Here is a 24,091-nt window from a genome sequence, read left to right as displayed (position 1 = left end):
CCATGTGAGGTGCGGCTGAACACCATGCTCCAGGAACTAACAATCCCTGGTTCTAACCACCCAGCATAGCTGGAACTGAATTACAAGCAGTATGATTCGTACAAGTAAAATTAATATTACCCTAAGTGGAAAATCCACTCGCCCTGTGGCGACAACCAAGCTATCGGATTCTGGGGAGCTTGGGCTAGTACGACACAGAGAGTCGGAGTTCTCTGGTAAACTTCCACGAATGTCGCATACATTTATTGGCACTTTCAACACCCAAACACTAATACAAACTGGCAAGTTACATAATCTGATGACAGAACTCAACAAACAGAAAATTCAAATCGTTGCTCTCCAAGAGACTAGATTCACCAATTCAGAAACAATAGACTACAATAACTACCGTATCTTTAAAAGTAAAACAGGCAAGAAAATATGCAAAGGAGCTGCATTATTTGGCATGGCCTTTATTGTGAATAAGGACATCCTTGATTCTGTTATAGGTGTGAATCAAATCAGTAACAGACTAATGACCATGCGAGTCAAGCACACCAACAAAACATATACATTTATTAATGTTCATGCACCCACCAACATTGATAACAAAAAAGAACCCGAGAAGACAGAAAAATTTTGGGAAAAACTTGAAAATGAAATGTCCAGAATTCCAAAGGAGGACGTAAAAATTCTCCTCGGTGATTTTAACACACAAATCGGCAAAGAAAAGAAATATAAAAAAACAGTCGGCAACTACCCTGCACACAAATTCACGAACAAGAATGGCATGAGGCTCATCGAGCTGTGCCAGCAAAACAACCTAAAAATCATGTCAACATCATTTCGAAAGGACCCTAAGAAACAAAAAACGTGGCGATCCCCTATCCTTCAGCTAGGGGAATTTCAAATAGACCATGTTGCGATTTCCTACGATTTGCAAAAAGAAATACATGACGTTCAAATCCGCAGAGGGGCAAATATAGATTCTGACCACTATCTTACCAGAGTGAAAATTAAATTCACTCCAAAAAAGAAAGGAGGAAAGAAAACTCCACTAATTCCCAAATTTGATCTGGAAAAAATCGAAGAATCAAAAATTACAGAAGTATGGGAAAAGCAACCTGCAAACAATTGGAGAGATTTCCAAACAAAAATTGTACAGAAAGCAAGAGAACTGATCCCATTAAAGAAAAAATCCAAACACCCATGGTGGAATTCAGATTGTGATAATGCAATAGAAGAGAGACGACGTGCCTTCCTAAATTACAATTGTGACAAATCAGAAACAACGCAACAAACATTTTTCGAAGTGAGAAAGCAAACAGCTAAAATACTTAGGCAAACTAAAAGAAAATATCTTCATGAACAACTAAACTCAATAGAAGAAGACTTCAGGAACCACAACACACAAGATTTTTACAAAATGTTCGCAAATCAAGTCAAAGGATACAATCCACGAAACCTCTGCTTCAGGAAAGAAAATGGAAAATTAGCATTAACTAACAAAGAAAATTGCCAAGAACTAGCTAAATACTTTTCACAACTTCTAAACTGCCCACAACCGAAAACAAGATTCCCCAGATTACAACCAGAATGCACGAATGAAAGTTCACTAGTGCCAACTCAGGAAGAAATATATAGCCACATTAAGAAGCTCAAAAATAATAAGTCATCAGGAGAAGATGGAATTGTAGCTGAACTACTGAAGAACCTTGGCCCAAACTCCCTAAAAGAGATCACCCAAATCATCACAGAAATCTGGCAGACAGAAAATATTCCAGAGGATTGGAAGTGTGCACTAATTCATACACTGCACAAAAAGGGAGACAGAGCAGACGTAAACAACTACAGAGGCATTTCACTTTTACCTGTGACTTATAAAATTTTATCCGCGTGTCTACTAAAGAGGGCACAAGAAGAACTAGAACATACAATTTCAGACTACCAAGCAGGCTTTCGACCTAACAGATCATGCCCTGAACAGATCTTTAACCTTAAAGCTATTTTAAAAATGAAAGCAATCCGGTCTAAACCAATAGTGTGCACATTCGTTGATTTTAAAAAAAGCATATGACTCTATAGACAGACAGTCTCTATTTAATATTCTCAAAGAACGTGGACTAGACACCAAAACCCGAAAACTAATCGAACAAACACTGACAGAAACCAAATCAAAAATTAAATTCATAGACGAAATCTCGGAACCATTCTTAATTAAAACAGGAGTAAGACAAGGAGATGGGATCTCACCACTATTATTCAACATAGTTTTAGACAAAGTAATGGAAGAATGGGAAATTGAACTAAGGAAACAAAACTTCTGGAAACCAATTGAACTAGGAAGAGGTAAAGGAAAATTGAACATCCCATATTTAGCGTTTGCAGATGACCTAGCAATTATAACTGACAGTGAAGAAACTGCAATAAAACAAATTGAGATCCTTAAAGAATGTGCAGAGAAGGTTGGCCTGCAAATCTCCTTTGAGAAGACTGAGTTTATGTGCTCCAAATTAGATATTCCGAAACTGGAAACAAATTTTGGTGAAATCAACAGAGTCAAACACTTTAAGTATCTCGGCGAAGTTATTGAACCAACAGGACTCGAGAAAATAACACAAAACAACTGAGTACAGAAATTCAAGAAAGCATTCGGACTTGTTCAAAGTATATATAACAAAAAATGCCTGTCAAAAGGAACTAAAATCAGACACTACAACACAGTTATCAAACCTACAGTCACATATGCAAGTGAAACACTCTCACTGAATAGAAAACTAGATTTACAAGATATTAAGAAAATAGAGAGAAAAATTATTAGGAAAATTCTGGGACCACGATACACACAAGATGGATACAGACTGCAGACCATCGAAACAACTGAAAAACTATCAAATACCGAAAGTGACATCAGAAAGAGACGAATGAAATTTTATGGACACCTACACAGATTACCTGGAAACAGGTTAACTAAATGTCTATTGGACTATGTGACATCACTTAAAGCAACAATACCCTGGGTAACTGAAGTTAAGAAGGATTTGACAAAAGCAAAAATTGACATAACAGACGCATCAGACAGGGATACATTCAGAAGAAAAATTGACAAGTGGAAGTTTACTTCAGAGACGGCACCAAAACCATACCGACCAAAGTGGACTGAAGAAAGAAAGAAGGCTTTTGGGGAGAAAATGAAGAAATATTGGCAAAACAAGAAGAACCTAAAGAAATATTGATAAATCACCTGCTTATCGTTCTCCTATGGGGACATTTGCTAATAATAATAATAATAATAATAATTGCCCTTAAGACCACAAAAAGAGGATAAGTATCTGGACAGAAAGCAAAACTCTCGTGAAATGATAGAGTAAGGGAGGAACTTCCAAAGAAAAACAAAGTATTCCACATATGGTTTCAGGAGAGAACATAGGAAGTAATGAAAGAACACAGTGTGAAGAAAATGGTGGCTAAGAGATTCGTAGCAGGCGATGAAATGCATGGAAGAGTGGACAAAAGTGAGGGAAGAGAACACTGAGGGGACTAAGAAGGTCCTCTATGAGATGGTTAAGGCTAAGAATAGGGGCAGGATAAAAAATTCCAGGATGATCAATAAAGAAGGAAACGAAGTTGAGAATGTGCAGGAAATCAAAGTAGATGTGGATGGAACAGTTTGAAGGGTTCTTAAAGGGGGAAAAGCACCTGGGCTGGATGAAGTAACTGTGGAGATGGTGAAATGGAAGGAGGACACCTGAAGATTGGAAAAAAGAATCGTAGTGCCAAATTTATGAAGGGATGCAGGAAACTACACTAAAATTATAGGGAAAAGACATTGATGTGTCATGCTGCCGAGTTATTTCAGAATATTCTGGAAAAGGGAGTACAGACAATAGTAGGAGAACCAACCAAGGAAAATTATGAGTTTATTGCGGCCTTGCTGTGCTGGTACTGCGAACGGCTGAAAGCAAGGGGAAACTACGGCCGTGATTTTTTCCGAGGGCATGAAGCTTTACTGTATGATTAAATGATGATGGTGTCCTCTTCAGTAAAATATTCCGGAGGTAAAATAGTCCCACATTCGGATCTCTGGGTGGGGACTACTTAAGAGGATGTCGTTATCAGGAGAAAGAAAACTGGTGTTCTACGGATCGGAGCATGGAATGTCAGATCCCTTAATCAGGCAGGGAGGTTAGAAAATTTAAAAAGGGAAATGGATAGGTTAAAGTTAGATATAGTGGGAATTAGTGAATTTCGGTGGCAGGAGGAACAAGACTTTTGGTCAGGTGACTACAGGGTTATAAACACAAAATCAAATAAGGGTAATGCAGGAGTAGGTTTAATAATGAGTAGGAAAATAGGAATGTGGGTAAGCTACTACAAACAGCATAGTGAACGCATTATTGTGGCCAAGATAGATATGAAGCCTACACCTACTACAGTAGTACAAGTTTATATGCCAACTAGCTCTGCAGATGACAAAGAAATTGAAGAAATGTATGATGAAATAAAAGAAATTATTCAGATAGTGAAGGGAGATGAAAATTTAATAGTCATGGGTGACTGGAATTTGAGTGTAGGAAAAGGGAGAGAAGGAAACGTAGTAGGTGGATATGGATTGGGGATAAGAAATGAAAGAGGAAGCCGTCTGGTAGAATTTTGCACAGAGCACAACTTAATCATAGCTAACACTTGGTTTAAGAATCATGAAAGAAGGTTGTACACATGGAAGAACCCTGGAGATACTAAAAGGTATCAGATAGATTATATAATGGTAAGATAGAGATTTAGGAATCTGGTTTTAAATTGTAACACATTTTCAGGGGCAGATATGGACTCTGACCACAATATATTGGTTATGACCTGTAGATTAAAACTGAAGAAACTGCAAAAAGGTGGGAATTTAAGGAGATGGGACCTGGATAAACTGAAAGAACCAGAGGTTGTACAGAGTTTCAGGGAGAGCATAAGGGAACAACTGACAGGAATGGGGGAAAGAAATACAGTAGAAGAAGAATGGGAAGCTTTGAGGGATGAAGTAGTGAAGGCAGCAGAGGATCAAGTAGGTAAAAAGATGAGGGCTAGTAGAAATCCTTGAGTAACAGAAGAAATATTGAATTTAATTGATGAAAGGAGAAAATATAAAAATGCAGTAAATGAAGCAGGCAAAAAGGAATACAAACGTCTCAAAAATGAGATTGACAGGAAGTGCAAAATGGCTAAGCAGGGATAGCTAGAGGACAAATGTAAGGATGTAGAGGCTTATCTCACTAGGGGTAAGATAGATACTGCCTACAGGAAAATTAAAGAGACCTTTGGAGAAAAGAGAACCACTTGTATGAATATCAAGAGCTCAGATGGAAACCCAGTTCTAAGCAAAGAAGGGAAAACAGAAAGGTGGAAGGAGTATATAGAGGGTCAATACAAGGGCGATGTACTTGAGGACAACATTATGGAAATGGAAGAGGATGTAGATGAAGATGAAATGGAAGATACGATACTGCGTGAAGAGTTTGACAGGGCACTGAAAGACCTGAGTCGAAACACGGCCCCTGGAGTAGACAACATTCCATTGGAACTACTGACAGCCTTGGGAGAGCCAGTCCTGACAAAACTCTACCATCTGGTGAGCAAGATGTATGAAACAGGCGAAATACCCTCAGACTTCAAGAAGAATATAATAATTCCAATCCCAAAGAAAGCAGGTGGTGACAAATGTGAAAATTACCGAACAATCAGTTTAATAAGCCAAGGCTGCAAAATACTAACACAAATTCTTTACAGACAAATGGAGAAACTAGTAGAAGCTGGCCTCGGGGAAGATCAGTTTGGATTCCGTAGAAATACTGGAACACGTGTGGCAATACTTACCTTATGACTTATCTTAGAAGAAAGATTAAGGAAAGGCAAACCTACGTTTCTAGCATTTGTAGACTTAGAGAAAGCTTTTGACAATGTTGACTGGAATACTCTCTTTCAAATTCTAAAGGTGGCAGGGGTAAAATACAGGGAGCGAAAGGCTATTTGCAATTTGTACAGAAACCAGATGGCAGTTATAAGAGTCGAGGGACATGAAAGGGAAGCAGTGGTTGGGAAGGGAGTGAGACAGGGTTGTAGTCTCTCCCCGATGTTATTCAATCTGTATATTGAGCAAGCAGTAAAGGAAACAAAAGAAAAAATTGGAGTAGGTATTAAAATCCATGGAGAAGAAATAAAAACTTTGAGGTTCGCCAATGACATTGTAATTCTGTCAGAGACAGCAAAGAACTTTGAAGAGCAGTTAAATAGAATGGACAGTGTCTTGAGAGGAGTATATAAGATGAACATCAACAAAAGCAAAACGGAGGATAATGGAATGTAGTCGAATTAAGTCGGGTGATGCTGAGGAAATTAGATTAGGAAATGAGACACTTAAAGTAGTAAAGGAGTTTTCCTATTTGGGGAGCAAAATAACTGATGATGGTCAAAGTAGAGAGGATATAAAATGTAGACTGGCAATGGCAAGGAAGGCGTTTCTGAAGAAGAGAAATTTGTTAACATCGAGTATAGATTTAAGTGTCAAGAAGTCTTTTCTGAGAGTATTTGTATGGAGTGCAGCCATGTATGGAAGTGAAACATTGATGATAAATAGTTTGGACAAGAAGAGACTAGAAGCTTTCGAAATGTGGTGCTACAGAAGAATGCTGAAGATTAGATGGGTAGATCGCATAACTAATGAGGAAATATTGAATAGGATTGGGGAGAAGAGAAGTTTGTGGCACAACTTGACCAGAAGAAGGGATCGGTTGGTAGGACATGTTCTGAAGCATCAAGGGATCACCAATTTAGTATTGGAGGGCAGCGTGGAGGGTAAAAATCGTAGAGGGAGACCAAGAGATGAATACACCAAGCAGATTCAGAAGGATGTAGGTTGCAGTAGGTACTGGGGGCTGAAGAAGCTTGCACAGGATAGAGTAGCATGGAGAGCTGCATCAAACCAGTCTCAGGACTAAAGACCACAACAACAACAACAACTAGAAAAGTCAACAGCTGATCTAATTTTTAGTGTAAGGCAGCTTCAAGAGAGGCACTATGAATACATAAATGATTTAGTAATGGTTTTTCTGAACATAGGGAAGGTGAATAATAGTGTGGAAAGAAGCATCTGGGGAATGTGGAATCCTGGTGTGGTATCCCATCAAAATTCAAGTGTACAACACATTCAGTCTGCCACCAATTGTCTCGACACAACTTGGCCACTTGTAATTAACACTAGAGGCTCCACATTAACTGTCTGTAAAAACAGGCATATTTACTCTACAGACTTATGGAAATTTATGTACAATGTAGTGACTCCAGCATCACTCCAGGCAGTGCCGCAATCATGGAAATATTTTTCTACACCAGTCATGAACCTCCTGGAAACCAAACATGTATAACCAGCTGCCAAACACATAGCCACACAGTCCTTGCTGAGCTCTCATCCCGGACGCCACCTGTCTACACAAGAAGCCATGCAATAGTACCAATGATCAGTCTTGAAGGACTCTACCTACAGCATGCCCCTCAGTCACCTCACCATTGCATCAAGTGATTGCTGCCTGCCACTGGCCCCAGCCTTATGCGTCCAGCTCCATATGTTCCACGAGCCACTACACCATCACCGTGCCGCCACTGCCCACCTGCCAACTGCGGCCTTGCTGGCATTGCCTACCGTATGTTCTTTGGTCCACTCAGCCATCAACAGGTGCAGTCACTGCTTATTACTGACGGTTGCCTCGTGGGACTTAGCATTCATGGACATTAGGAGAAATTTCCTATTTCAGTGATCAAACATATAATCTGTGCGAACTTCTTATTAGCAGAGACAGTGCTAACCTTATTGCTCATTGTCAAGAAGTGGACCTTTATTAATTCTTATCATCAAACAATGACTGTCATTTTCTTGTTATTCATGCTCCATATTCAATGAATAATAAAGCCCTATTCATCACAACCAGTGGTACATCAATAAGTGTGTTGTTCCCCTTGTGGTCACGGATGTAAACAGAAACCATTTGTAAAAGGACATCAAATCACCTGCAAACACCATATTTTCATCTCCTCTTCACACAACCACTATTGTCATTATCTCATCCATAATGGACATAAAAAGTAGAGGGGATAGTGCACTCCCTTGTTTCAACACATTTTTCTGTTCAAACCAGTCTGTCTTCTCTTCTCCTATTTTCACAGAACTCAGACTTCTTCCACACATTTCCTTCATTCTTATCTTTGACACCCTTTAAATTCCTGTTTTATGAATCGTTTCCATTTACATCTGTGATGCTTATTGATATGCCATCAATTGTGATGAGTAGTGCTTTATTGTGTCACTGAACATGGAGCATAAATAACGAGAAAATGACAGTCACTGCACGATGATAAGAACTACATAAAGCTTCACTTCTTGACAGTGAGATAAGGTTCCTATTTGCAGATACAGTGCCAACCTAATTTCTCTGAAGGGAGTGCACTACTCCCACTTTGCATGACCATTACGGATGAGAGAATGACAAGAGTTGCAGTGTGAATAGGAGATGAAAATATGGAAGCAATGGTATTTGCAGATGATTTAATGTGTGGGGAAATGGAAAAGATATATGCAAGATAGGCTAAATGTTTGGGAGGAAGTGGTAGGATAATATGGATCGAAATTTACTGTATAGAGGTTGAAGTGATGGTAACAGTGAGGAATGAGAGAAGAGTACAAATGGATACAAATAAAAGAGGGCAATTACTAAAGAAAGAGGAAAATTTCAAGTACCTAAAGAACATAACAGACGATAGCAGGGGGAATAATAAGAGGATTACTGATAGGGGAGGGTAAGCATATTGTTTCCCGCATAGCGTAAGTAGCCTGGCCTGGAGCAAGGATGTACCATCAAAAAGTAAGCAAATATTATACTGAGTGCTATGCTCCAATATTCACACATTCATCAGGGACATTCTACCAAGAGACCAAATTCTGCTACCTGCTTTACTCATGACAGCATATGTGATCATTCCATTTCATTTAGTAGGGACTAAGAATTACACACAGCAATTTGTATGAGTTTACCAGTTCCAACTGTGACACCCTTATATTATATTGTTTTGTAGTGCACAATTTTACATTTCTGAATATTTAAACCAAGTCGCCAATCTCTGCACCACTTTGAAATCTTATCAAAGTCTGACTGGATATTTTTGCAGCTTTCTTCTGACTGCACTTCATTGTAGATAACTGCATCATTTGCGAAGAGTCTGAGGTTACTATTAATATTGTATATAAGGCCATTAATACACAAATAGAACAGCAAAGGACCCAACACACTTCCCTGGGGTACACCCAAATTACTTCTACATGTGCCGATGAGTCTCCATCCAAGATAACATGCTGAATCCTCCCTACCAATAAATCCTCAATCCAGTCACGTTTCATCTGATACCTCATATAATTGTACTTTTGATAACAAGAGTAGGTGTGATACTGAGTCAAATGCTGCCTTGATACATGGCTTTCAGGATATCAGTTGACAAAAGTGTGAGTTGAGTTTCCCATGATCTATGTTTCCAAAATCCCAGGTGCTTGGCACGGAGGAGTTCATTTTGTTTGAGCTGCCTCATTATGTTTGAGCTCAGAATATGTTCTAGGATTCTGCGACAAATAGGTGTCATGGATTTTGGATAGTAGTTTGGTGGATCACTCCTGCTACCCTTCTTGTAGACAAGTGTGACCTGTGATTTCTTCACACTACTGGGCACAGTTTTCTGTTGAGGGATCTATGATAGATTACAGTTGACAGAAGGGCTAACTCAGTGATGAATTGGGTATAGAATCTAACAGGGATTCCATTGAGCCCAGCTGTTTCTCAATACCAGTGACAATATTATCTATTTCATTCATCTTTTCACTGGTGCAAGAATTATTTATAAACTAACAGGTAGGAGCAACTACTGCTAGCTATTTCTTTAAAGTATACTAACAGCAAATTATGCCTAGTGCTAATCAACTCACACTGACAATTACAAGAATCGCAATTTGAGTACTTCATAACTGTGTACTGTGAGTAAAACAGATACTTTGAAAAAAGCTGCTGTTTCTTCTCTTAAACCACTTATGTGCTGTTTTATATAATACTCACATGAAGCATTTACTTTACATGAACCACAATCAACCATATATATGTACTGACAATGCCAGAATGCAGCCAGTACAAATACTAGAGTTATGTGGAATTTACATAATGAGTCTAAACATTCTCATAAATTGTATAACTAGTGGCTAATACGGTATTCTTTTACTTTTTTAAAAATATTGGGATTTTCAGTTCCCTGTTTGATGTCTACTAACAATCTGTTGCAAACTTCCAGACCAGCTTAGAAAATTCCATACTAAACACTAGATATGGATGGATCGTACCTATAACGTAACTTACAATTAAGAGTGCTTTATAAAAAAGTTAAAAATATGGTATAACAGTAAAATTTTTACACAGATCTCAGTTTCAACAACTCTGTGGAATGAGAACACTACTACAGATGAGAACTAGTAGGTCCTACAAACTGGAATCATTTCAATCATTGACCCTAAGGTTGGTTTGATGCAGTTCTATGTACCGGTTGCTAGCCAGCTAGCCTCTTGTTTTCAGTGTAACTGCTGCACCCTACTTAATCTACAATCTGCCTTACACATCTAGGTCTGCCCCTGAAAGATGTTTTTCCTTCCACCAAACCTTAATCTATAGTTCTCAGCAACAACTGTTGTTGTACTATGTGCCTATTCCACCTCTTTGAATCATATTCTTAAGTAGGCCTTTTTTCATTGACTTGCTGGTAGGACACCTACATTCCTGTCTTGCTCTAATCAATATTATCTTCAACAGTCTCTTTGGATATTTTCAAGGTTTCTGATCATTTCTGATAACCCACATTTCTTATTATTTTCCTTCAATTGTATATATTGGACTTAAGTTTTACATCGACTAATTTCAAAGCTACATATCGTAATTTGCAGATACCTTGACTGGGTGCATGGATCACTCATGAGCTGGAAACTTGTACTGTCTCATATAAATCCAGGGTTTGGATTTCCAATACATGTGTACTATCTTAACTTGAAAAATTACATAATATCATAGTTACAACACCTGTTGTGGTCTGCAATCTGAAGTCTGGTTGACTGTAGCAATCTGCCCTGTGAGTGCCCATTCATAACTAGAGCAACTTCTGTTCATTTGAACCTGATTACTGTATTCAAGCTTTGGTCTCCCTCTACAATTAATGATCCACTCATTCCATTACCAAATCAGTGATTCTCTGATGCCTCATGATGTTTCTTATTAACCAATCCCTTCTTTTTAGTCATGCGTTACCATAAATTTCTGTTTTTGCCAATCCGATTCGATACCTCTTCATTAATTATTCAATCTATCTCTCCAATCTTCAGCACTCTTCTGTAGTACTGAATATCAAAAGCTTTAATTTTCTTCTTGTGTGAACTTTTCACTGTCCATGTTACAATTCCATATGTGGCTACACTCCACACAAGTACTTTCAAAAAAGGCTTCTTAATACTTAAATTTATTCTACATGTTGACAGATTTCTCTTTTTCAGAAATGCTGTCGCTGGTCTACATTGCATGTCCTCTCCAGTTCAACCATCATCAGCTATTTTCCTGCCCAAACAGCAAAACAAATGTACTGCCTTTAGTATCTGATGATTTCCTCAGTAACACCTGATTTAATTAAACCACATTCTATTTGGCCATCATTAGTTATTATGCTCCCCAAATAGAAAAATAAGCTACTGCTTTGAGTGTCTAATTTCCTAATCTATATTTCCTCAGCAGCACCCAATTTAATTAAACTACATTCCATTTTATTTTTATTTATGTTCTCATAACCTCTTTCCATGACACTATACATTCCATTCAAATGCTCACCCAAGCACTTTGCTGCCTCAGCGAAGACTGTGAAGTTTTTATTTCTTTTCCCTGTACTTTAATTTGCTTTCCACATTTCTCCTTGGTTTGATTTAATGCTTGATTAATGTACAGACTCAACAATGTCCGTTCTCTCTCGACAACTGCTCCCCCTCCAAGTCCTTTAAATCTTGTAACACCAGTCTAGTTCTACTACAAGCTGTAAATAACCTTTCACTTCCTATATTTTACCTCTGCTACCTTCAGAATTTCAAAGTGCATTCTAGTCAACATTGTCAAGAGCTTTTTCTCAATCTACGAGTGTCATAAACATTGGTTTGACTTTCATTAATCTATCCTCTAATGTAAGCTGTAACGTCAGTACTGTCTCATAGGTTCTTACACTTCTCTGGAACTCAAGTTGATCTCCTCTGGTAATAATTTATACCAATATTTTGCAACTACAGCTGAGTAAACTGCTGGTTATATAATATTCACACTTGTCAGACCTACTATCTTTGGAATTGGAACTGTCATATTCTTTGCACAACAGGATGAATACTTCTTTCAATACTATACTTTAAACATCAAGTTTAAGTGTGATAGTACAGCCAGTTTAATCTACAGAGCTGTCAGCCAACTTTAAATGCAATCTTTAATTCTGCCAGCCAACTTTAAACTGCATATTTTGATGATGCTGCTGCTAATTTCAAGAGCAAAACCAGTAAACAAAAAATGCAAAGGGCAACTTGCGGCTGTTTTCAAAAACTTACATTTTTCTTGCTCTCCCAACGATGTCAGTAATTCTGATGGAATGTGTTCTGCTTCAAGGGCCTTGTTTTGACTTAGGTCTCTGTTAAACTCTTCTTGCATTTGTTTTTCTTTCCTTCAATGGGCTCTTTAATTTTCTCATAGGCAATATCTATCTTTCTCCAAGTCATACATGCTGCTAGCCATTCCTGCTTATCCATTTAGCACTTATTGTCAATATTAGTTTATAAGCACTTCAATTGCTGCATGTTCATATTTTCCTGATTCATCAGTTAAATTGCATATCTTGTGTGTCATCCAACTATTTCTAATGGGCCTTGTCTTTCTTGCTACTTGATCCTCCCCTGTCTTAACTACTTTATCTCTCAAAGTTACCAATTCACCTTTCATTGTATTCCTATCCCACATTTATTCCAACCATTATTAATGCCCCTTTAATGCTCTCAACAATCTTTGGTTCTTTCAGTATATCTGGGTCCAACTTTCTGTAGTTACTTCGCTTTTCATCTGAATTTCATAACTAATAAATTATGGTCAGAGTCCATATCTGCCCCTGAAAATGTACTTCTGTTTAAAATCTGGTTTTGAGAGCCCTATCTTACCTTATATTATGTATAATTATACAGTTGCAGTATATCCTCAAATTAAGCTGGTACAGGTACATGAAGACTGAATTAGAATACCTTGTGTTTGTAGGAGACAGCATGAGTTTCTGATCTTGACTGATTCAAGCATCCAACTGCCTGAAGATAAAGCTATCTAGCTTTACAATCAGTAACATATAAAAGTAACACCATAAAGTGCAGTGGATGGGAAAAAGTTGTTTTTCATCAATGCTGACCAGCTAATGTCCCTGTACCTTCTATCAATATGGTATAGAGAAGATTAATGTCTCACTTCTGCCATTCTCATTGTCCAAGTTTTGTACTTGTACAGAGTTGTCTTGCAAACTGGTTTTCAAGGAGCTTATTCTGGAGCAAAAACTATGTAAATAACACATATAAATTATGCAATGTGTACAGTTGATGTATTACATGAGAATAACAACAGATTTGTTCAGATTTATCCACCTTATGCTTGGATCATTTAATTTTGCTATCCAGTTTACCATTCCGAAATAGTTCTGGTGTAACCACGTGAGCTGCTTGACTTGTTGTGCACTGGGATAGGAAAATGGTTAGTATGTTAATCCTGTTGCAATTAAAAATTGCTCTTTGTGATTCTATAAATCATTGAGTTTATAAAGAAACACGGAATTCATTTGAATTACTTAATAATTATTACGTATGAAGAAGGCCAATACCTTGACCACATTATTCAAACTCTGGATACTGCATTAATAAAAGTCTGGATATTGTTAATACAAACTTTTATGAAATTGCAGGGTAGATAAGGCTTCTTCATAACTGTAAGAATTCAAGACAAAGAACCACAAGGATATGTGCAAGTCTCTATCTTAATAAAAGATGGGAGGTAGAGTTGAAGAAGACTCACTGCTAAGTAAATTATGTTATGTGTCAGAATGGAAAACAACGCATTGCATTTTCATGTTCTATAGCGACATTACATATTCCCAATTCATAAGTAGACAACGCCTCCCCCCATGAACCATGGACCTTGCCGTTGGTGGGGAGGCTTGCGTGCCTCAGCGATACAGATGGCCGTACCGTAGGTGCAACCATAACGGAGGGGTATCTGTTGAGAGGCCAGACAAACGTGTGGTTCCTGAAGAGGGGCAGCAGCCTTTTCAGTAGTTGCAGGGGCAACAGTCTGGATGATTGACTGATCTGGCCTTGCAACATTAACCAAAACGGCCTTGCTGTGCTGGTACTGCGAACGGCTGAAAGCAAGGGGAAACTACAGCCGTAATTTTTCCCGAGGACATGCAGCTTTACTGTATGATTAAATGATGATGGCATCCTCTTGGGTAAAATATTCCGGAGGTAAAATAGTCCCCCATTCGGATCTCCGGGCGGGGACTACTCAGGAGGATGTCGTTATCAGGAGAAAGAAAACTGGCGTTCTACGGATCGGAGCATGGAATGTCAGATCCCTTAATCGGGCAGGTAGGTTAGAAAATTTAAAAAGGGAAATGGATAGGTTAAAGTTAGATATAGTGGGAATTAGTGAAGTTCGGTGGCAGGAGGAACAAGACTTCTGGTCAGGTGACTACAGGGTTATAAACACAAAATCAAATAGGGGTAATGCAGGAGTAGGTTTAATAATGAATAGGAAAATAGGAATGCGGGTAAGCTACTACAGACAGCATAGTGAACGCATTATTGTGGCCAAGATAGATACGAAGCCCACACCTACTACAGTAGTACAAGTTTATATGCCAACTAGCTCTGCAGATGATGAAGAAATTGAAGAAAAGTACGATGAAATAAAAGAAATTATTCAGATAGTAAAGGGAGACGAAAATTTAATAGTAATGGGTGACTGGAATTCGAGTGTAGGAAAAGGGAGAGAAGGAAATATAGTAGGTGAATATGGATTGGGGCTAAGAAATGAAAGAGGAAGCCGCCTAGTAGAATTTTGCACAGAGCACAACTTAATCATAGCTAACACTTGGTTTAAGAATCATGAAAGAAGGTTGTATACGTGGAAGAACCCTGGAGATACTAAAAGGTATCAGATAGATTATATAATGGTAAGACAGAGATTTAGGAACCAGGTTTTAAGCTGTAAGACATTTCCAGGGGCAGATGTGGACTCTGACCACAATCTATTGCTTATGACCTGTAGATTAAAACTGAAGAAACTGCAAAAATGTGGGAAATTAAGGAGATGGGACCTGGATAAACTGAAAGAACCAGAGGTTGTACAGAGTTTCAGAGAGAGCATAAGGGAACAATTGACAGGAATAGGGGAAAGAAATACAGTAGAAGAAGAATGGGTAGCTCTGAGGGATGTAGTAGTGAAGGCAGCAGAGGATAAAGTAGGTACAAAGACGAGGGCTGCTAGAAATCCTTGGGTAACAGAAGAAATATTGAATTTAATTGATGAAAGGAGAAAATATAAAAATGCAGTAAATGAAGCAGGCAAAAAGGAATACAGACGTCTCAAAAATGAGATCGACAGGAAGTGCAAAATGGCTAAACAGGGATGGCTAGAGGACAAATGTAAGGATGTAGAAGCTTATCTCACTAGGGGTAAGATAGATACTGCCTACAGGAAAATTAAAGAGACCTTTGGAGAGAAGAGAACCACGTGTATGAATATCAAGAGCTCAGATGGCAGCCCAGTTCTAAGCAAAGAAGGGAAGGTAGAAAGGTGGAAGGAGTATATAGAAGGTTTATACAAGGGCGATGTACTTGAGGACAATATTATGGAAATAGAAGAGGATGTAGATGAAGACGAAATGGGAGATACGATACTGCGTGAAGAGTTTGACAGAGCACTGAAAGACCTGAGTCGAAACAAGGCCCCCGGAGTAGACAGCATTCCATTAGAACTACTGACGGCCTTGGGAGAGCCAGTCATGACAAAACTCTACCAGCTGGTGAGCAAGATGTATGAGACAGGCGAAATACCCTCAGACTTCAAGAAGAATATAATAATTCCAATCCCAAAGAAAGCAGGTGCTGACAGATGTGGAAATTACCGAACTATCAGTTTAATAAGCCACGTCTGCAAAATACTAACGCGAATTCTTTACAGACGAATGGAAAAACTGGTAGATGCAGACCTCGGGGAGGATCAGTTTGGATTCCGTCAAAATGTTGGAACACGTGAGGCAATACTGACCTTACGACTTATTTTAGAAGAAAGATTAAGAAAAGGCAAACCTACGTTTCTAGCATTTGTAGACTTAGAGAAAGCTTTTGACAATGTTGACTGGAATACTCTTTTTCAAATTCTAAAGGTGGCAGGGGTAAAATACAGGGAGCGAAAGGCTATTTATAATTTGTACAGAAAACAGATGGCAGTAATAAGAGTCGAGGGGCATGAAAGGGAAGCAGTGGTTGGGAAAGGAGTGAGACAGGGTTGTAGCCTCTCCCCGATGTTATTCAATCTGTATATTGAGCAAGCAGTAAAGGAAACAAAAGAAAAATTTGGAGTAGGTATTAAAATTCATGGAGACGAAGTAAAAACTTTGAGGTTCGCCGATGACATTGTAATTCTGTCAGAGACGGCAAAGGACTTGGAAGAGCAGTTGAACGGAATGGACAGTGTCTTGAAAGGAGGATATAAGATGAACATTAACAAAAGCAAAACGAGGATAATGGAATGTAGTCAAATTAAATCGGGTGATGCTGAGGGAATTAGATTAGGAAATGAGACACTTAAAGTAGTAAAGGAGTTTTGCTATTTAGGAAGTAAAATAACTGATGATGGTCGAAGTAGAGAGGATATAAAATGTAGACTGGCAATGGCAAGGAAAGCGTTTCTGAAGAAGAGAAATTTGTTAACATCGAATATAGATCTATGTATCAGGAAGTCGTTTCTGAAAGTATTTGTTTGGAGTGTAGCCATGTATGGAAGTGAAACATGGACGATAACTAGTTTGGACAAGAAGAGAATAGAAGCTTTCGAAATGTGGTGCTACAGAAGAATACTGAAGATAAGGTGGATAGATCACGTAACTAATGAGGAGGTATTGAATAGGATTGGGGAGAAGAGAAGTTTGTGGCACAACTTGACTAGAAGAAGGGATCGGTTGGTAGGACATGTTTTGAGGCATCAAGGGATCACAAATTTAGCATTGGAGGGCAGCATGGAGGGTAAAAATCGTAGAGGGAGACCGAGAGATGAGTACACTAAGCAGATTCAGAAGGATGTAGGTTGCAGTAGGTACTGGGAGATGAAGCAGCTTGCACAGGATAGAGTAGCATGGAGAGCTGCATCAAACCAGTCTCAGGACTGAAGACAACAACAACAAAGTAGACAACAAGAAAAACTGCTGTTACTGTTCCTGCTTGCATTTCGCTACTGCAAATACTAATGTGCGTTTCTTATTTACTTCTGAGGGCGAGCTAAGTGATATGAACGGTTTAAAATTCAACAGTACAGAAGTTGTACAGATAATACTGTCATATGACAAAACAAATTTAAAATCTTTAAGGGGGGGGAGGGGGCACGAACCAATAAACATTTCATATGTAAACGAACATGGCAATTTAGAATATGCAAACAATGATAACAGATTTTTGCGAACTATATAGGCAAAGCTCAATATTCAAAACCATTCTATATGAAACGCTCGAATTACCAGGGATTATTACACAACTTAAAAATCTGATCGCGCAGTAGTAGTAGTAGTAGCTTTATTCATCCGTAGATCTCTTTATACAAGGATATATACAGTAATACAGCGTCTTCCTCATACATTAGTATATATAAAATGTATAGTATTATATTCACAGAACGACAAAAATTATGAACAAACGAGGACGCCTTCGTTCTGTGATTCGTTACAACTGTTGCCCTAGTTGCTGCCGTTCGTGTTACTACATACACATATGAAAAATTGTGAATCTTGGATGGAAACGACAATCATTAACTCTTTTAAAAGTTTTTGCTGTTGTTTATAATATAGGCTACGTGCCACTCGGCAAGAATCTATTATGCGGGTGACTCAGGGAAAAATTAATTCATAAAATGAAGGCACAACCTGGAATATATTCCGAGCATTGCCCTATGCGGCTGCAACGCCATGCGGAATGCCACAATTAGTACTGCTGAACGCTATGCTGACATTTACATGCAAATTCGTAGCATGTCTGTCCATTTTTCACGAATGAAACAGCGCAAGCCTAACGCTGCAACAAGTCTAATCGTCTAATCGACGCCTCGCACGGCTAATCAATAGTGGCACCCTTAATCGATACAATTCGTGACTATCGTATACATAGCGCCCGGATAAAACAATTTGATCTCTCTTTTAAGCTGCACAAAGCTTGTGAATTCTATTATACAGACCAGACAGTGTTCGCTTCGTAGTAATGGTAGTACGATGATAACCGTAGTGACAGGATAAGACGCTTTTTAAACATATTTGCGTATACCGTGACAAAAATATTATAATTCATTACAAAGACGGTTATGGTAAGCTAAAGAAATGCAAGGGTGAAGCAACAAAAATTGTTAGGAAAGACTGCTTACACTTCTTCATTGACGAAATTAGTCTTTTCTTACTACCAGGTAACGAACGTTCTTTGCAACAGTGAGGTCACCACGACCACTTAGATTTAACTGAGACCTTAAGGTCTACCTGCATAAAATTTACCTTCTTTAAATTTGGCGTTCGGGAAGATCAAAATATGCTGAGTAGTCTCAGGAAATGTCCTGAAAGGATAAAGAATGGGGGACTAGGTCATGCAGGCCTATATTATTTTTGTTTCAACGAACTTGCGCAATTAGTAGGCCTAAACACTTTACGCACCGTAAACTTATTGTTTTAAATTTTTATTTATTCCATCGTGATTAAGTAATTACTCGTATATCTCAAAGGACGTTGTAGCTGACGAGACACTAAAGAAATTAAAAGAAATATTCTAACAAAAGAATAACATCTGAAGACTTTTTATCGCATTTAAACTTACATTGCAGAGAAAATCGGACCGCAGCACATTTCGCGGAATACTAATAACGCTATCTCGTAAAATTTATAGCAGGTCTCACGGTGTCCTTATCAGTGCGTGATAGAGGAAGACAGAGGCGAAGACACACATGTTAAAGGGACTGTACTGTAGAGCTGTAGTTGGCAGTGAAGAATTTTTAGCAGAAAACGCATGCAGTGTGGCCGTTTCGAAACCACCGTTGCGAAACGCGTCGGGGCAGTCGTACTCCTGCCCTGTCCTGCAAATGACCGGCTGGCGCCGACTATATTAACCTCGGTGCTATTTATAAATCTCAGCTCCCGGGTGGGACGATTTGCGCAGGTTGACGAGATCAACACGCGAGGCGAGGACGATGTTACGCCAGCAGTTCGGCTCGGTCAGTGCTGCTGGCAACTACGAAGCTGCAGAGAGCACTGACACGCACAGACAAACAGAGAAAGACACACACACATATATATATATATATAATTACAAGCACATGTGAAATCGGCATGCGGGGGAAGTAGAACGCTATGCAAACGGCGGCCAATTGGCACACTCACCGGCGTAGTGTGGTACTGCAACAGTCCGTTTATTCTCGCCGCGCAGGTCTTCCTCGACAAAAGCCGCGGTTCGTATCCCAGGCGGTCGCTTGCTGGGAGGGAGGCGATGTGCCGGCGTGCGGCGAGCTGCGGGGGGCAAAGCCAAAAGTAGTCGGTACAGCCGCAGACGACGTTCCTCGCGGTAGCCCGAAGTACTCCCGAATGGCACGCGCCGTTCATGCCATACATCGCAAGAACGTGGGATGCGTCGTCGGCACAGCGATCTAGTGCGTGGCGTGGGTGACCCTGAGCTCTTATTGTCTTGTCTGTGGGGGAACAGGAACAGGTGCCGGCAGCGACGACCGCCCTTAGGGAGTGCGCGGCTCCATCTTTGCGAGCAGACGGCCTGGCGCGGCGCCCAGGGCGCACGCGCCGCTGCCGGACATCGATTGGCGGTCGTCGGGGGCGGGTCTGGAGACAGACAGGTGCTAGACAGGGCAGCGTCATTCCAGGCCAAGTCCTGGAATTCGGCTGCGGTGACGGAGTACGCCGCCGTCTTCTCCACTTACCGCATTTAGCTTTACTTGTTGCGTATCTAGCTTCCACATTTACATATGCACGGTGAATCACCCGCAACTTGTACCCCTTTTATTTCGTGAACCGTTCAACATATTGACACGAGGTTTCGGTATTTGATAGTACCCAGATGGATATGCAATTTTAATAGCCCGAATCGGCTATTATGCTGTTAACACCGACAAGGTGGGCTCTAGAGCCATTTAAGTATCATAAATAACATTGACTGGACTGAGTGAAATTCGAATAGCCACAACTACATGACTGAAGAGAAATACTATTACAGAAAACCTCTGGACGCAACTAAAACGGTGTTAGGTAACAGCCGGCCGCAGTGGCCGAGTGGTTCTAGGCGCTACAGTCTGGAACCGCTACGATCGCAGGTTCGAATCCTGCCTCGGGCATGGATGTGTGTGATGTCCTTAGGTTAGTTACGTTTACGTAGTTCTAAGTTATAGGGGACTGATGATCTCAGTAGTTAAGTCCCATAGTGTTCAGGGCCATTTGAACCATTTTTTTGTTAGGTAACACAGAGGAGACAGTGCAACAAAGACCAATTTTTAGTACTAATAAAAGATTTGAATAAATAAAAACTAAGAGAGGACAAAACAAGATAATACCTGAAACAGTGTTGTAAGGATCTAATGCCTTCTATAAAATATCATGACATATTGTATGTACTGTACTCAAGTTTTATTACTTCAGTCACCTAAAAACGCTGATTGCATTTCAGCAGCGAGAGACACGCTGAAAAAAAAATGCTGCTTTGTTTTCATCAGCTGAACTCCTCTGTTTGAAAAAAAAACTCAATAAAATTTTCGTCGTGAGTTTAAGAATAAAGAAGGCGATTTCGAATCTCTTTGGAATTGTAGTATTCAAATTAACTAGAAGGATCCATTCTTCTCAGTCAGCCTATAAAATTAGGGATTCTTACGATGGTCGTTTTGAAAAACTGGCGAAGCAATCAACGGAAATTTTTTGTACATTATTTATTGAATCTTGGAGAACATTTTCGCATTTTTTAAAGAAATTCAGTCGTCATTAAGTCCGCTATCTAAGGAGATAAAATTCCCCTGCCCAAAATGGGGTGTGTCCATGGCGGATGTCTTGCTCTCTGCAAATCTTATCTGAAATCAAAAAACACACAATTTTTTTGATCTGTAGGGTATTGCGTATCGAGAAATAGCTGGTTTTTTTTGAAATCTGAAAAAATAATGAAGCGGCGAACCTTTGAAACAGAGATGTAGTTTTGTCGTGTGTGAGGTACATTGTGTCTCAAGCTGACGAATTGGATTGTGGGCACACCGATAAAGACGTCTTGCTGAAATTTGGCTGAACTACTCTTCGAGTGTGTCCGCAGTGGTTAATAGGCTACTTCTTCATTTTTATTTATTCATTAGTAGCTGCAAAACACGTACCCAAAATGCATGACAAAACTGCATCTTTGTCTCAAGTCAATCACTCTATTTGTTTTTCATGTTCCAAAAACCTATGCTATTACTCCGTGTGCAATGTTCTATAGATTAAGAATTTTTAGTTTTTTGACTTGAGATACAGTTTTCAGACTGTGGTACTTCCGTCATGATCACACCTCATTGTCATTGCAACTTTAACTCTTCGGATGTGGGGCTTAACGATGTATTTGTAGTTCGTGTAGCTATGAATTTTCGTTTTCCTCCTCCAAAAAAACTGACACTGAGCATATGCTCTGAGATGCCTTGGACAGGGCAACGAAGGAGGTAATTTATTGCGTGGTTTTCTGAAATGCCTCCACCGTGTGCAAGGTTTAAAAAAATAATTAAAGAAATGTCTGATGCCGTATGTGATACTACCAAAGTTTCTATGAAGAAAGCAGTGGAGCCATTGGTGGAAATAAACCAAAATGAAATTGATCCTGGGGCAGGTATTCATGACAGTGAATCTCCAAGTGTTACTGACCTGTGTGTGTCTGTAGATGGGACCTGGATGAAAAGGGGTCACACATCTCTTTATGGAGTTGCATCTGTTATTGGTATTGACTCAGTTACAGTTTTAGATGTAGAAATTATGTCTACATACTGTCACCAGTGTGGAACATGGAAAATATCCAACAATGAAGACAGTGGGAAACTGGGCAAGAAAAGCATGCAGTAGCATTCTCAAAAAATTATACTGGCTCAAGTGGGGGCATGGAGGCTGCTGCAATTGTGAGGAAGTCTTCCAGATCTGAGGACCAGTATGATGTTAGATATATTAAATACCTTGTTGAAGGGGACTCATCTTCGTTCACAGCTGTAACAGATAAAAATCTGTAAAATACAACTATAGAAAAGTTGGAATGTGTTGGCCACATCCAAAAGAGGCTTGGTGGTAGGCTTCGTCGCTTGCTGAAAGAGAAGAGAGGTGAAGTACTTGAGGATGGAACACCACTAGGAGGAAAAGGCAGGCTGACTCTGAAAGAAATTGAATCTCTTCAGTTATCTTATGGGAGAGCTATCAGGAAAAACACACATAATTTAGAGGCAATGAGGCGTGCTGTGTGGGCGATTTTTATTCCACAAACTAGACACCATTGCACAATCTGTGTCCGAAAGACGATTGGTGTATGTTCAACAACAGAAATGAAACGTATTCACATAAACACTCATTACCAGAACCTGTTATGAATGCAATTAAGCCCACATTGAGGTTTCTTGCAAACCCTGATTTACTGAGGAAGTGTCTTCACAGAACGACACAAAATGCAAATGAAAGCCTCAATAATTTAATTTGGTTTGGATGCTGAAAAAGGACATTCTGTGGACTTGAAGTACTCAAAATAGGTGTCTGTGATGCAGTTTTATGTTACAATAACGGAAATAATGGCAGAATTGAAGTGCTGAAGATAGTTGCTATAGATCCTGGTATGTTTACAGCAAATGCATTTTACACCATTAACGAGAGCAGGGTCAAGAAAGCTAACAGATCAGTGTCTTACCTGCAAATGCAGGCCAGGCAGATTCGAAGAAGAGAGAAGAGACACCTGGAGGATGAGGAGTATCAGTATGGAGGATTTTAAAATTGAGGTAAGCTTATTACATGTAGAAAAATGAGAAGAAAATCTTTGAACCTCATTTCCTCTGTTTTACATTTTTACATTATTAGAAGCCTTTTCTCAAAAAGTATATGCGCTAATGCTATTAAATTTTCAGGAACTGTTCGCAACGTGTTGCTGTCTCCATGGAACTAAATAAATACGATATCCTGCCCTTACACTCTGATTTGTAGATGGCTGTACGTAGAAAAAAGTTAATTTTGAATGTGTAAAATAAAAACCTCTATTACTGATTCAGTTTGTACCATGAATTAATAACTGTAGTTCAGTGGTCTTATAACCTTCTCAGGACACTACAATAAAATTTGCAGATTAATTGCATGATAGAATTTGACTTGTGGCTTTTTATGAAAAACACAATAAGAAATTGAAATTTCAAATTTCTTGCAAAATATTAATGCTGCATATTTTATTATATTTTTCCGTTAAAACACAGCTCTTTTCCTTCACAGATGCAAAATTTTAGATTTGTACATTAATAAATATTGCTGTAATGATTTTTTAAATAAATGTTTACATTTTCCGTCCCCCCTCCCCCCCCCCCCCCCCCCCCCCGCCCTTAAATCTAACATTGGACTTGCTGATTAACTACAGTGCGTATCCCTTTTTTGTTGTATGATTGAAAATCAAAATATCTATCAATTTCACTACACGGCAGCCAGCTTGTGTATATTTCATTTAGATGAT

The 24,091-nt window shown here is 39.2% G+C and overlaps 1 protein-coding gene across 2 annotated transcripts in view; it reads right to left on the bottom strand.

The window, feature by feature from the left end:
- The window catches only part of LOC126355378 (glutaminase kidney isoform, mitochondrial), a 136,074-nt gene extending 115,871 nt beyond the window's left edge, over positions 1–20,203 (bottom strand). The window contains exon 1 of one of the 2 annotated variants that reach the window (XM_050005683.1): positions 19,777–20,203. In XM_050005683.1, coding sequence (XP_049861640.1) covers positions 19,777–20,004 — 228 coding nt within the window. In that variant the 5' untranslated portion in view covers positions 20,005–20,203. The remainder of the gene's footprint in view (positions 1–19,776) is intronic. The other variant, XM_050005676.1, reaches the window with a different exon arrangement.
- Positions 20,204–24,091: the final 3,888 nt, after the last annotated feature.

The sequence above is a fragment of the Schistocerca gregaria genome, chromosome 1 (assembly GCF_023897955.1).
Source record: "Schistocerca gregaria isolate iqSchGreg1 chromosome 1, iqSchGreg1.2, whole genome shotgun sequence".
NCBI classification, from domain to species: Eukaryota; Metazoa; Arthropoda; class Insecta; order Orthoptera; family Acrididae; genus Schistocerca; species Schistocerca gregaria.
Note: the sequence above shows the minus strand (reverse complement) of the source record. Positions and strands in the feature narration are given on the sequence as shown.